The sequence below is a fragment of the Diabrotica virgifera genome, chromosome 5, assembly GCF_917563875.1.
Source record: "Diabrotica virgifera virgifera chromosome 5, PGI_DIABVI_V3a".
NCBI lineage: Eukaryota > Metazoa > Arthropoda > Insecta > Coleoptera > Chrysomelidae > Diabrotica > Diabrotica virgifera.
Window position 1 is genome coordinate 169,502,772 of NC_065447.1, and position 13,910 is coordinate 169,516,681.

A 13,910-nucleotide genomic window follows, 5' to 3' on the forward strand; every position below is an offset into this window, starting at 1 on the left:
ATCGTGGCAACTTTTATAAAAAGTAGTAAAAGCTATTCTATTGGAGAAATGCGAGGTGTCAAGGCAAATAAGTAAGAGTTATTAATAAGCATGTTTAAACCGTTTATAACAATAGTTTGGTACCATTATATTATAGTACTTATACGGTTTACCCCGTGGGTTTGATCTACCTACCTCTAATCGAAGGATTTCGTATATCCTGGAAAAGATTACGGTGTAATTTGCATTATAATAAAGATTATATTTTATTGTAATGTTTATTAGTACCTACTGGAGCCTTTCATTATTGTGTTCAAAGCCTTCTGAGAAAAGATTATGGTGATTAGCAGCAACAAAATCCTTCTTTACAAAGTTAATAATACGCATAAATAAGAAGAATCATTATTGTAATTTTACTAGTTAATATCTTTATCATCTCAGCTTATACTTACACCGCATCCCTCGGTAGACCGCAAGCTATAGTAGAAACCCGACTGTAGACCGCATACTATAGTAGCACCAATACTTTCTAGTTACTCTTACTTTTATTACTAAAAGTTTTGTTTATTTTTAAGTTACTTGTTTCTTCTTTGTTCTTCAACACAAGAAACGAACAAAGTAATTTCATAAAAAAGAACTTTTTGATACATGTCAACAGAGATAAAATGTTAATATTTTGCCTGTCACAGAAAAAATCATTTTTGCCACAGAGTAAAACAAGATATTTCAACTATATTATTTATCTATGGGCAAACTGCATTAAATGCAATGGCCCACCCCGAACGGACAAACGATACGAGTGGCCTGTGACGTCAGACCCCAGGTCTCGCTTTTGAAGTTGTTTAAAACGGAAATTTTAGGCGCGGAACTTTGATTACATGTTGTACGTACACTATTCATTGTTAAGACGTAATATTTTGAATATAACATTTTAAAACATAAATTAACAATTTTATGCAAAAAAAATTTTTAGTGCAAGTTCCCCATTAACTGTGATATTTCAGGTTTCTCATATTTTTCAAAATCATGGTCATAATAAGCATAAGATACATTTAATTATTTCTCTCTTGTTATATATTTCTCTCATGACATTCTTGCAAGAAGATGATATTGATATGAAAAAGTACAGGGGACAGTCCTACGACAACACGTCAGTTACGATTGGAAAATACAATGGTGTTCAGGCTAAAATTAGATAACATAATCCTGGTGTGGATTCCGTGTGCCGCCTACTCTGTAAATTTAATTGCAAAAGCTGCAGCTAAGTGTTGTCCTGCTGCAAAAGCATTATTTGATTTCTTGGAAGGACTATATTATGGATGTATTTTTCATTTCCTCTACACTTATATAGAGATTTTGACAATATTTGGAAAATTCAACTCCCAACGAAATTGAAGCTCACTCACTGAAGCTTACCGACAATTATAGCAATTATGTAAATGAAAACCTAGGTATCAAACTGGTACAATAGGGAACTTGCACATAAAAATATTTTTGCATAAAATTGTTAATTTATGTTTAAAAATATTATGTTTAAAATATTACGTCTTAATAATTAATAGTTTACATACAATAGCTGATAATAGTTGCGCGCCCAAATTTACCATTTCAAACAACTTCAAAAGCGCGGGCTGGGGTCTGACGTCACCAACAATGATGTTTGCCAGTGTTCTCGTTTGGCTAGTGCCAGACGTGCACTTTGAAGACAATATTTGAAATTTTAAAGATCATTTATTTATAATATTGTTTTTAGTTTACGGAAATACATTTTTATTTTACAACTTATGTATCTCAACTGCCAAATTACATTATAAAGTTATGTAAGTTCATACATACTACTAAAAAATTACGTATAACAAAAAAGAATGTTTTAATAAAATATATGAATAGGCATAAATTTAGTTCAAAATTTGAATTTCATTCTCACATAAAGAAATAATATTCCATTTATTTTTAATAATTAGCATAACCAAATAGATGGGGGGAAAATATTTACACTTCAAAAGTCTTGTGCTATACTAATCAAACTGTCAATAAGACATGCGTCATATTCTATCCAAATATTTATAAGTAAATTTTAAATTACTTTCAAAGTATGTATCTGCTACGCAAAAAAAACACTTATTTTTTAAATAGAAACATTTGCAACTACTGTACTTTTGCATTGGTTATTTGGTTGATAGATTAGATTTTGGCTCTCGGTCTCGATTTTCTACCAACACAACTTTTTCAATCCAAAACGTTTGTCCCTTATTATAATTAAATTTCCGAATACATTTATTTCAGTCGTAATATTTTGTAATAAACAAAACTAAAACCTATCATTTATAAATCTAGAATGCTATGTATTAAGAGTATAAGTCAAAAATGAAAATTTTTTATTAGGACTTTCCAAAGTCTTTTTTGCCACTGATGAAATAACGATTACAACTAAATATGAAAATGATGACTAAATATGATTAATAAATTAGTAATTAACTATTTTACTTTCTACTTTGGTAATACCTTATTAATTATATAATTCAAAATATAGAAGAATCCCGAAAAATCTTTTTTGTGACTTCTACTCTTAGTACATAGCACGTTAGAAATATTTTAGATTCATAACAAAGAAGAAACAAAAAACTTAAAAATAAACAATACAATATCTATTATACTTTTTGTAATAAAAGTAAGAGCAACTAAAACCTATTGTTATAAACAATATAAAAATGCTTATTAATAATGCTTACTTATTTGTTTTAACACCTGATCGATTTCAGTTTGAAATTAATAAACTGATTATGAACTATACCTACAAGAACACAAATAATACCTTGGAATTTCCAATTAAATACGATTAAATGGAGTTAATACGGATGTAGATATAGAACAGGGAACCAAGCATCATCAAGTAACAACTGAGAAAATCAACAAAATTGATTGTCATCAGTTAGAATCGATTATTTTGAACAACGGTTATTTTAAGATATTGTAGGTTACGTCTAATATTAGTATAGGTAATTTATACTCTTATTGTCTGAAAGTAGTTTAAAAAATATCATTCATAAAATAAATATGCTACTTGGTTCCTTTTTAAAAAATTAAATTTCAATATTTTTTATACAATTTTAAAAAGAACCAGTCACTTGGTTCCATGTATAAATAGGAATATTTTTTTTTATAATAAAACAAAATATTTCTATTGATAAATTAGCAACGAGTAGGTTTCAGGGAACACAAGAAATTGTCAAGTCACCAAATAAAACAGGTTTATTTTCCAACAAAGTAATGTGGTTCCTTGTACAAAAACGTAAAAACAATATTTAATGCTACAAACAGGTATCAATAAAGGTAAAAGAAAATAAAAAAAAATGGTAATTATTATGTTTGATAGAACTTTTTAACAAAATCTGCCTCATTATTCAGTTTCAGTTTCAAACTCAAAATCAATGTCACCATCATAACCATCTACCTACATCATCTATAATAGCATCATTAGCAAGCAATGATGTTAACAAGTTTTGCTCGTTTTTAGGAATCAAATGTATAATAGATTTAATATCATTTAACTTGGGCGCAGAAATAGGTTTTACAGTCATCCATAAAAGCTCCAATTCAGTTGTTAATGATAGCTGTGGTTTACCTTTAACTTTTGGTTTTAAATCAACTTAAATAAACTGTTCATCATCATGATGTGATAATTTAAAAAGTAAACTAAATGGACCTTCTCGATTTTAATTTTTCGAACCAACAACCAGTTTACTTTTTGTCCTATAATATCGGTTTTTCTGTTGACAATCATTTTTTCTCGTGTACTTGAACTTAGAAGTCACTAGTAGTCATGGTGTTCACTGTTATTGCATTTTTTTTCCTGCAGCTTCTCATAACATTTGCATAATCTTCTGGCCCATACAATCTTTGCTGAAATTTTATGGCTTTTATGACCAAGCCGATAATAAATGATGTTTGAAGATCATAACTACCAACGTATTTCTCAAAATTTTCTCTGCGGATGTCACTATTAATTTTTGTATAACATTTTTCTTTACAGTTACGTTGATAGTCAATAAATTGTTTAGAATCTACGTGTAACCCTCTTTTAGAAATATATGGTTTTTTGGTGTTTTTTAAAGTGCTCCGAATTGCTTTTGTTTGTCCAATGTACTTCCGTTTTCTTCCTTTTCTTGGTCTTCCTTTCCAATGCTCTTCTTAGTTTACTTGTTGAGTATAATTTTCGTTGTTAGAATCGTGTCCCGTATTTGCACTGCTGTCTGATGAATCATCGGTACTTTCTGGATATGAGGCTTCATCATTTTGAAAATCAGGATCTGCAATTTTGTCGTCAAAGTCACTCTCTTCAGATAAATCGGTGTTCCGGCCTTCCATAGTTGTATTATGAGCCTCAGCTGTACTATTTTTCTTACTTGCACCATTTTGCTTACCATTTGGATAACTATCTTTGTTGTTACCTAAGCTACGATTATCCTGAAACAAAGCTATAATAGGTAGTGGCGTATTTATAAACCAGTATTTTTTTCAAACTGACTATAAAAAAACGGTATCTAAATATATTTTGATTTATTACACAACACCAAAGTAATGTCTGACTACCTAATTTGTGTTCATCGAATGAGATGATTAGGAATATTGTCGTGCAAATCCTACTCCAAAAAACATCTTAGCAAAATACGAAAACATCTAGGTACTTATGTGCACATAACTTCGGATTCCATAAATATCATATTTCTGAACAAAGAACCAATAAGAAGAGAATCCATATTATTCCTACTAGACATTTTAGAACATGGAACCAAACAACAATAAAAAGTACCAAACCCCCACATTTCACTTAACTTCATTATTGAAAAAGGAACCACGTAACATACTTGAGGTTATAAAATCCGTATAAAAATGTAATAATTTGTAAACTTACCTGCTGTTTATTATGTGCATTGGTCCTGGCAATACTTCAGAGCCTTTTAAAAGATTTAATATTTGTTTTACACCCGACATTCTTATAAACTTTCAGATTATTGTGGATCTTTGTTCTAAAATTACTATTTCGCGAAACTGTATAAGAACATAAACCTTTCGTCAATAGATGGCGCTAGGAGTATTATTTAAGGTTTATATTCTGGAGCTGGGTGCAGGGGTATTGTATAAATCTATTTAACAACAGAAACTAATATTTCACAATTTGGCGGTTGGTTCCCTGTTCTATATCTACATCCATACAATCCTCAAAACAACCTTTATTTCTTTTGAACTTTTATTTATACAATCGACTTCTACATAAGAGTTTTAAGTGAATGTGAATGAATTTGTAAATAATATTTTCGAAATATCCTAGCGGTTTTGTTGTTGATGGCAGGTAGACAGTTGGTCGTGACGTCAAACCCGTTTACGCGTCTCTGAAGAAATTTGAATTTTATAGCATTTTCAAAGCTGCGTAATAAGCGTATGAGTTAAAAATATTTGATTTTTTTGCATGCATGCGTTTTAAGTAAGATCATGTTACCTTATATTTTTTAATATTATTTTAATGTATGTAGATAAGGACACACCATTAAACTTGATAAAAATAATAAACTTAAAGATAAAACCCATAACTAAATTAAAATTCATGGTGACGTTTCAATTATTACTTTAATCATCGTCAGAATAATAAGTTTCTTGAGCGGATGCTTTAAAATAATTTTAAAGGAACAAACAATAATTAATGAAAACGTAAAAAATGACATTGACAATCATTGGGTTAAGTCAATAATTTCAAACACGCCATGTCTTGTTGCGTGTTTAAGGGTTTATTTTATATTATTTTAATATTTAAAAATATATGCAAGTTCCCTATTTGTAGAATTTTTCAATTCATTTAAAATAGAAAATCGGCTCATCAAATATAAGTAAAAAACTTCAAATGTAGCGATTGCTAAAAGAAAAGAATGCGAATGATGCGTTTGCAAACGTTGTGGTGACACTTAGTTTATTTTTAGTTCTGATCAGCTAACTGCAGTGAAGAAATATTTATCATTCTCAAAATATATGTTACTTAAAAATCGACTTTATGATGGGCCAAGAGCGTTTGAATCAGCTCTCTATAATGAGCTGAGCATTGAACACGATGTCTTAAGGGGGGGGGGGGTATGGTTTGAAATCAACAAATCAAGCACATTTTTGTGAATTTTTTTCGAAGCTATGGTACAATTATTTTATTTTTAAATTAAATAAGCATATTAAGTACAATTCAAAGAATATTTAGAAAAAAACTTAATCCCAAATATTGAAAAATAAGCCATTGGTGACAAATTTTGACAGGCAGCTCACAAAAAAATGGATTTTGCGGTGGACATCAGAACTCGACACTCGATCATACGAAACAAAAAATTCAAAAAGATTTAATTAGCTTATGAGTTTCACGAGGTCACAACGTCGAGTTTTGTTATTTTTAATGATTTTTGAATTTTTGGTATCACTCAGAAATCAAAAAAATGAAATTTTTGGTAAAAATTTTGAGAAAATCAACAGATTTATTATTGTCGAACAAAAAATAAGCAAAAAAAGAAAAATATCTCGACGTTGTTACCTCATGAAATGTCTAAAGAAAGTATGTGCAAAATATCAGGTAGATCGGCCGAGTAGTTTTTAAGTTACAATGTCCACCGCATTTGAAAAAGCAATTTTGAGAAAAATGCTTTTAAAGTTTTGACAACTGTATCTTCAGCTTCTTATTTGTCTGCCAAATGGTAAAGTGATGCACATTGGAATATGTTTTTTGAATCGAGGAGTAATCTACAAAAGAGAAGGCGAACAGTTGTTTAACATTTCTTACTACGCTCAAGCGTGCTGGCGCGAAGTCGCGGCAAAGCAAGTCGAAGGTAGGGATATTCAACACCCTGTATCTCTGGTAATTTTACTCCGATTATTTTGAAGTTTTCAGAGTGTATTCTTGAAAGTAGGCACTTTTATTTGAAATAATAAAAAAAATTAAATATTTCAAACCATACCCCCTCCTTAAAGCAACTAGACATGTCCGACATAATTAAGGAATTTTCAATTAAAAAATCTCGAAAGGTACCCGGACCTTAACCATACATTTTACTATATTTATTTTTAATATTTTACTGTAACAAGATACAACTCTTGTATTTTTTATTATTTAAAAATATAATTATAAAAGTAGATCAACATTTTTTTTTTAATTTCTAAAAGGGAAAATCCTGTATTTGACTGTATACCATAGTTTAATAACAATTGTTTTAATGATGGTAGGACCCCACACCAATTCTGCCCAGGGGCCCCACTGCCTTAAATCCGGCTCTGATTCTCTAGTGACTTGATCTATAAGGAATTGAAGATCTTCGATACTTTCAGCTACGAATCCTTTCACAATATTATATACATATTTACATTTTAGGTCGTTGAAAGACCTGTACCTCCTGCAGCCCTTCAACCAGATGAAGATGAACGCCCAGACTTACCGTGGTGGAAATGCAAAAAGTGGGCCCTTCACATCCTGTACCGTATGTTTGAAAGATATGGTTCACCAGGACATGTGACTAAAGAGTACAATGAATTTGCCGAGTGGTATTTGCAAACGTTCAGTGCAGGCATTTTGGAAGTTTTACTGAGAGTGTTAGATGGCTATCGTGGTGGTAATTGGGTACCTCCTAGGTAAGTTACTAGTTGTTTTTATTTTATTAGCATCCGAATTACATAACATACTAACATACAACCACAGTGAGTAATGATGTTATCAAGAGAGTGCTAACTTTGAATGATTTGAATATGAATATTTAACTGTACCGGGTGTCCCAATAAGAATGGCTCTCGGCCATATCTCAGGAACCGTTTATAGTAGAGCTTTGAAATAAAAATTTTATAACAAAAGTTGCCTCAGGAAAAGCCTGGAAATTATTTTCATAATTGTGGGACCACCGCTAGAGGGCGTAATTGAATATCAAAAATTAAAAAATCTAAATTTTACAAAATTATCCTAATGAAGGGGCACTGGAAATCCGATCGTCGTATTCTTCATAAAATTCTACGCATATTTGATTTGACAAGTTTAGGTCTACCTTTGGAAATAAGGGGTGGGGGTGAGTGGGAACCTTGTTATGAAAAACTGGCTGGGAGTCCGGTTCTGCTTAATCAAATTTTGCAAACTTGGTCTTGTTGAAGACAGATCTTTTTCGTCAATGTAAAAGTTATGATTTCGAACCAACTTACTGAGTAATATGCCAGCTAGAAGGCGTTATTTAATTTTTTCAGAAATCTAGTGTTCCTTGGAAAATATTAAATACAAACATGCATTTTTAATACCATATTACAAAATTAGCAACAGAATAGCGAAAACCACATGTTAATATCTTTTTTCTATCTCGAGATATCTTACAAAACGTGTAAATTTAAAAACATAACTGTTACTGTCACCGGTAAACGAAATTCATTAAAAGTAGTGTGCTATGGAAACAACAAAGAAACATTTTCCAGCTGTCAACGTATATTAGGTCTTTTCAACGCTTCTCATTTGTTTCGAGCCTCGTTCATATCTCGTATATTAATATTATACACGGATTATACGGCATATGACAGAGGCTCGAAACAAATGAGAAGCGTTGAAAAGCCCTATTACAAAGAAATAAAAACAACTATTTAGTGATGACATAAACGTTCAAATTTTTGCCCATCATTTTCGTTGCAAACATTTACTCTTTCAAGAGTAGATTGAACAGCAGTCTCAATTTCTGCTCTCGATATGCTTTGAATGGCGTTTAGTATTCTCTGGATAATGTATTCTAGAGTAGTGTATGATGGGCAACAATTTGAATATTTAGGTCGTCACTAAGTATTTCTTTTTGTTCTGTGTTATATTTAATTTTAATAGTATTGTTTCTCTTTATATTGTTGTTTTAATTAATTATATTTTTATACGTTGACATCAGGAAAATTTTATTTTGTTTTTTTCCACAGCACACTACTTTTCGTTAACTTAGTTTACCGGTGATAGTAACAGTTATGTATAAAATTTACACGTTTCTCGAGATATCTTGAGATAAAAAAAAGGTATCGACATGCGGTTTTCGCTATTCTATTGCTAATTTAATCTAATTTTATAAAGTATGATTAAAAATGCATACTTGTATTTAATATGTTCCAAAGAAAACTACACTAAACTTATTACTTATTAGGATGGTTCAAAATTATCACACTTACATTGAAGAAAAAGATCTGTCTTCAACAAGACCCAGTTTTCAAAATTTGATTTAGCAGAACCGGACTTACAGCCATTTTTTCATAACAAGGTTCCCACTCACCCCCACCTCTTATTTGCAAAGGTAGAGTTAAACTTGTTAAATCAAATATGCGCAGAATTTGATGAAGAATACAATAATCGGATTTCCAGTGCCCCTTCATTAGGAAAATTTTGTAAAATTTAGATTTTTTTATTTTTGATATTCAATTACGCCCTCTAGCGGTGGACCCACAATTATGAAAATAATTTCCAGGCTTTTCCTGAGGCAACTTTTGTTATAAAATTTTTTATTTCAAAGCTCTACTATAAACGGTTCCTGAGATATGGCCGAGAGCCATTCTTATTGGGACACCCGGTACATTAGGACAACAATGAAACTTTTAAAACGTTGACCCATAAGGTTCTAAGGGCTAAGGAAGTTCCTTGGACTGTCCAAAGAAAGAATGAGTGCATTATGTGAAATGAAATAGGAACTTAATTTATCAAGATTAGGAAGAGAAAATTAGAATACATATTTAGTTGTTGACGTTCTTGGAGAACATGATACTTTTTTTCACACAGAAAAACAACTTTTTACATTGAATGGTACATGGTTGAAAACCTGGACGTTCTATTTGTGCAGTTATCACAAGTTTCGTCGCTAGTTGAAAATTCCACAATTCCTTCGCATTTTTTGAGTAGCACAAGAAATTCTTCAATATATTGAACATTTTTTATAACACGTTTTGACACGTGTATGATATTGAGCATTTTGGGAAACTACCACCCACATACTTTATACTGCAATTTTGTATCGAAATATTATCAACTGTATGGACTGACAGTAACATCAGCGATCATCTGGTAAAAATGACAATACATAACTTACTTTATGCCAAACCTATTAAAAGCCTGTGTTTTTATCAAAATTACTTCCGTTATTTTTTGCACGCCCCATAGTATTATTTGTTTTTTTTTATCTAGAGTTCTACAGCAGACATTAAACTACCTCAATCAGGCAGTGTCCCATGGACATACGTGGAAAATACTAAAGCCACATATGCCCGCTATCATTCAGGATGTTTTGTTCCCTCTTATGAGTTACTCGGCTGAAGATCACGAACTTTGGACCGTTGATGCACATGAATATATCAGAGTTAAGTTTGGTAAGTCTCATTCTTTTCAATACAAATACAACAGATCTGTAGTTGGATCTTCTAAGATATTTGTTCATATTTGACAACAAAATTATTTGGAATTAGTTCAAAATTGGTAGAACTTACGAATGTGATGATGTGAGGTTTTATAATTATGTATATTCTGTAATGATAATATTAATACTTTTCAAACTAATTTGAATTTTATGTCTTCTCCAGACGTCTTTGAAGATTTTGTATCTCCGGTAACAGCTGCTCAAACATTATTACATTCTTCATGTAAAAAACGAAAAGAAATGTTGCAAAAAACTATGGTAATGTTGACAACTATCCTAACGAACACGGCAACTGAACCTGCACAAAAGGATGGAGCTTTGCACATGGTCGGTTCCTTAGCAGATATATTTTTAAGAAAGAAAATGTACAGGTAGGCATCTTTTGTTTAGTGTTTTATATGTATAGAGGTTCATTAATATTTTAACGTTTGCATGACAAATAATACTAAAACAAACAAAAGAGTTTGAATTTTGTTCCGATTGATGAACTACGGAAATAAATATAGATTTCCTGTCTCTTTCCACATGAGCATAGGCGATTTTTCGGCCGTAATTTTTTTTATATTACGTTAGTTTGTGAAACTGTCTTAACTGCAATAGTTCGGATGTCAAAACTAGCAATGTTTTCGGGAAGTATGAAAGCTCTTACATTTTTATTTCTTTTCTGATTCCTTGTGCCAATTATTTTATTTATTTATCACTCTCGTCATTAATGATTACTGTTTTTGTATTATTTTACAGTTGTATCAGTTCTTAGTTTGTAGGTCTGGCTACAATTAATTGTCAGCTAATTATCACTACTCTGGGCTAATTAGCAAAATACAAGGAAAAGTTATTTACCAGCAATTTTATTGCTGGAATCGAATCTTATGATTCTATATATTAATAATATAGGTATGCAAAGTCCGCAGATAGTGTGCTACTTTTTTTATAAACAAAATTCCGCCCGAAAATCGTGTTTTTTTTTTCAATTTTTGCTCGAACTCCAAAGATTTTAACTTTACACCAAAAACACTCAAATAAAAATTCACCATAATTAAATTCTGCATAGAGACGCGTTTTTCTCGATTTACTTCGACGAAAATTTTCCCCGGAAAATGCGGGTTTTTCCAACAAAATCTTTAATTTTCAACTAAGTAATTGTTTATCAAAAATTAAAAAACTATGATTTTTGTATAAAAAGATAGTGTACCTATCTAATGTACTTTACAGAATTGAAATTGGACTATTTAAGCGGCCTCGGGAATATTTTAAAATTATAAACAATTTTTTGGCTTATAAACAAATAGAATATCTCGGGAAATATTAAATTAAATTAAATCATGAAAACGGTATTGGAAAAAAGGGGCAGGGCGCTTCTTTTAAAAGAAAAAACGTTTAATTTTGATGAGTGGTTCCTGAGATACAACCGGTCAAAGTTGACCGGCATTTACGGCAAAGATATAAACAATAGGATCGTAATTTTCAACCCATCACCTTTTTATTTTTGTCCTCTTTCTCCACACCAATTTTCATGTCTTGAAAATACTTATAACATATATTATTATAATAAAATCTATCGACATTACGAGCGAAAATTGCCAAAAATAGCAAAATTCCAATCAAAAATTAGGTTGTAGAGAATGTAATCTCAAAGTTCAAAATAAGTATACGTTAAAAAAATGTATTTTCTCGGCTTCCCATGGAGCAATTTTCTTCATTTTTTTTTGTTCCCAAGTAACTCGAGTAGAACCATCTAACTAACGCATTATTAAATGTCAAACTTGCTTTTGTTTTGTTATAATAGATTAATTTATTTATAAGAAAAGAAAACTACATATTTTTTCAGTTGTAGACTTTTTTTAGACAAACTTATTACAAGTGTACCTGTTAACGTTAAAAACACAAATATTCTCATTTGAAAGCTGTATAATTATTTAAACAAATTACAAGTTTTTGTTATAATAAATAAATTAATTTATTATAATAAAACAAAAGCAACTTTGACATTTAATAATGCGTTATTTAGATGGCTCTCCTTGAGTTACTTGGGAACAAAAAAAGAATGAAGAAAATTGCTCCGTGGGAAGCCGAGAAAATGCATTTTTTAACGTATACCGGATTTTGAACTTTGAGATTACATTTTCTCCAACCTAATTTTTGATTGGAATTTTGCTAATTTTGGCAATTTTCACTCATAATATCGATAGTTTTTATTATAATAGTATATTTTATAAGTATTTTCAAGACATAAAAATTGGTGTGGAGAAAGAAGACAAAAATAAAAAGGTGATGGATTGAAAATTATGATCCTATTGTTTATATTTTTGCCGTAAATGCCGGTCAACTTTGACCGGTTGGATCTCAGGAACCACTCATCAAAATTAAACGTTTTTTCTTTTAAAAGAAGCGCCCTGTCGCTTTTTTTCCAATACCGTTTTCATGATTTAATTTAATTTAATATTTCCCGAGATATTCTATTTGTTTATAAGCCAAAAAATTGTTTATAATTTTAAAATATTCCTGAGGCCGCTTAAATAGTCCAATTTCAATTCTGTAAAGTACATTAGATAGGTACAGTGTCTTTTTATACAAAAATCATAGTTATTCTTATGTATCATAATTATTGCGGTTATTATGGGGACCATAAATTTTTAATTAACAATTCAATTGTTGCTTAACTGTTCATTCAATTTCCACCGGCTTCTGGAATTATAATATTATAAAGGAAAAGAGCTTTTATATTACCAAGTTATTTAATTATTGATAAACAATTACTTATCTAAAATTTTAGTTGAAAATTGAAGATTTTGCTGGAAAAACCCGCATTTTCCGGGGAAAATTTTCGTCGAAGTAAATCGGGCAAAACGCGTCTCTATGCAGAATTTAATTACGGTGAATTTTTACTTGGGTGTTTTTGGTGTAAAGTCTTTGGAGCTATAGAGCAAAAATTGAAAAAACACGATTTTCGGGCGCCATTTTGTTTGTAAAAAAAGTAGCACACTATCTGCGGACTTTGCATATCTATATTATTAATATATACAATCATTAGATTCGATTCCAGCAATAAAATTGCTGGTAAATAACTTTTCCCAAAAATGGCCTATTCTCCGATAATCTGCCCAGACTACACTGCTATTTGGCGTTTTCACCTGGATAATAGACCAGGGCGATTAGGAAAAAATAAATCGATTTTTAAATAAAGCACCTATTGACTTAAAACTTTTTGCATTGTGTTTTGGGATGACGTCAGGAAAAAAGTCTGCAATAGAAAAATGGATGGAAGTGCATAGTTGCATTTCTTCTTTAAGTACCGTGTCCAAATTTTAGGCGGGTAGCTTCCATGACAATTTGCCGATATCGTTCTCGCATATGCCGATAGTTTAATTTACAGTGCATAAAATGCATCCAAAAGTGCATAAACATGTCAAAATCAGTATATTAAGGACCAGGATTTTGTTACTCGGGGGTTTTTGGGGTCGCTGAACATGGATACGCCATCAGAACCGACTCCCCGGAGCGCTT

The 13,910-nt window shown here is 30.9% G+C and overlaps 1 protein-coding gene across 1 annotated transcript in view; it reads left to right on the forward strand.

Annotated features, from left to right (window-relative positions):
* LOC126884552 (importin-7) overlaps window positions 1-13,910 on the forward strand; it is a 112,172-nt gene that overhangs the window by 53,076 nt on the left and 45,186 nt on the right. Inside the window, exons 4-6 of the mRNA XM_050650511.1 lie at window positions 7,376-7,632; window positions 10,178-10,359; window positions 10,570-10,777. Coding sequence (XP_050506468.1) covers window positions 7,376-7,632; window positions 10,178-10,359; window positions 10,570-10,777 — 647 coding nt within the window. The remainder of the gene's footprint in view (window positions 1-7,375; window positions 7,633-10,177; window positions 10,360-10,569; window positions 10,778-13,910) is intronic.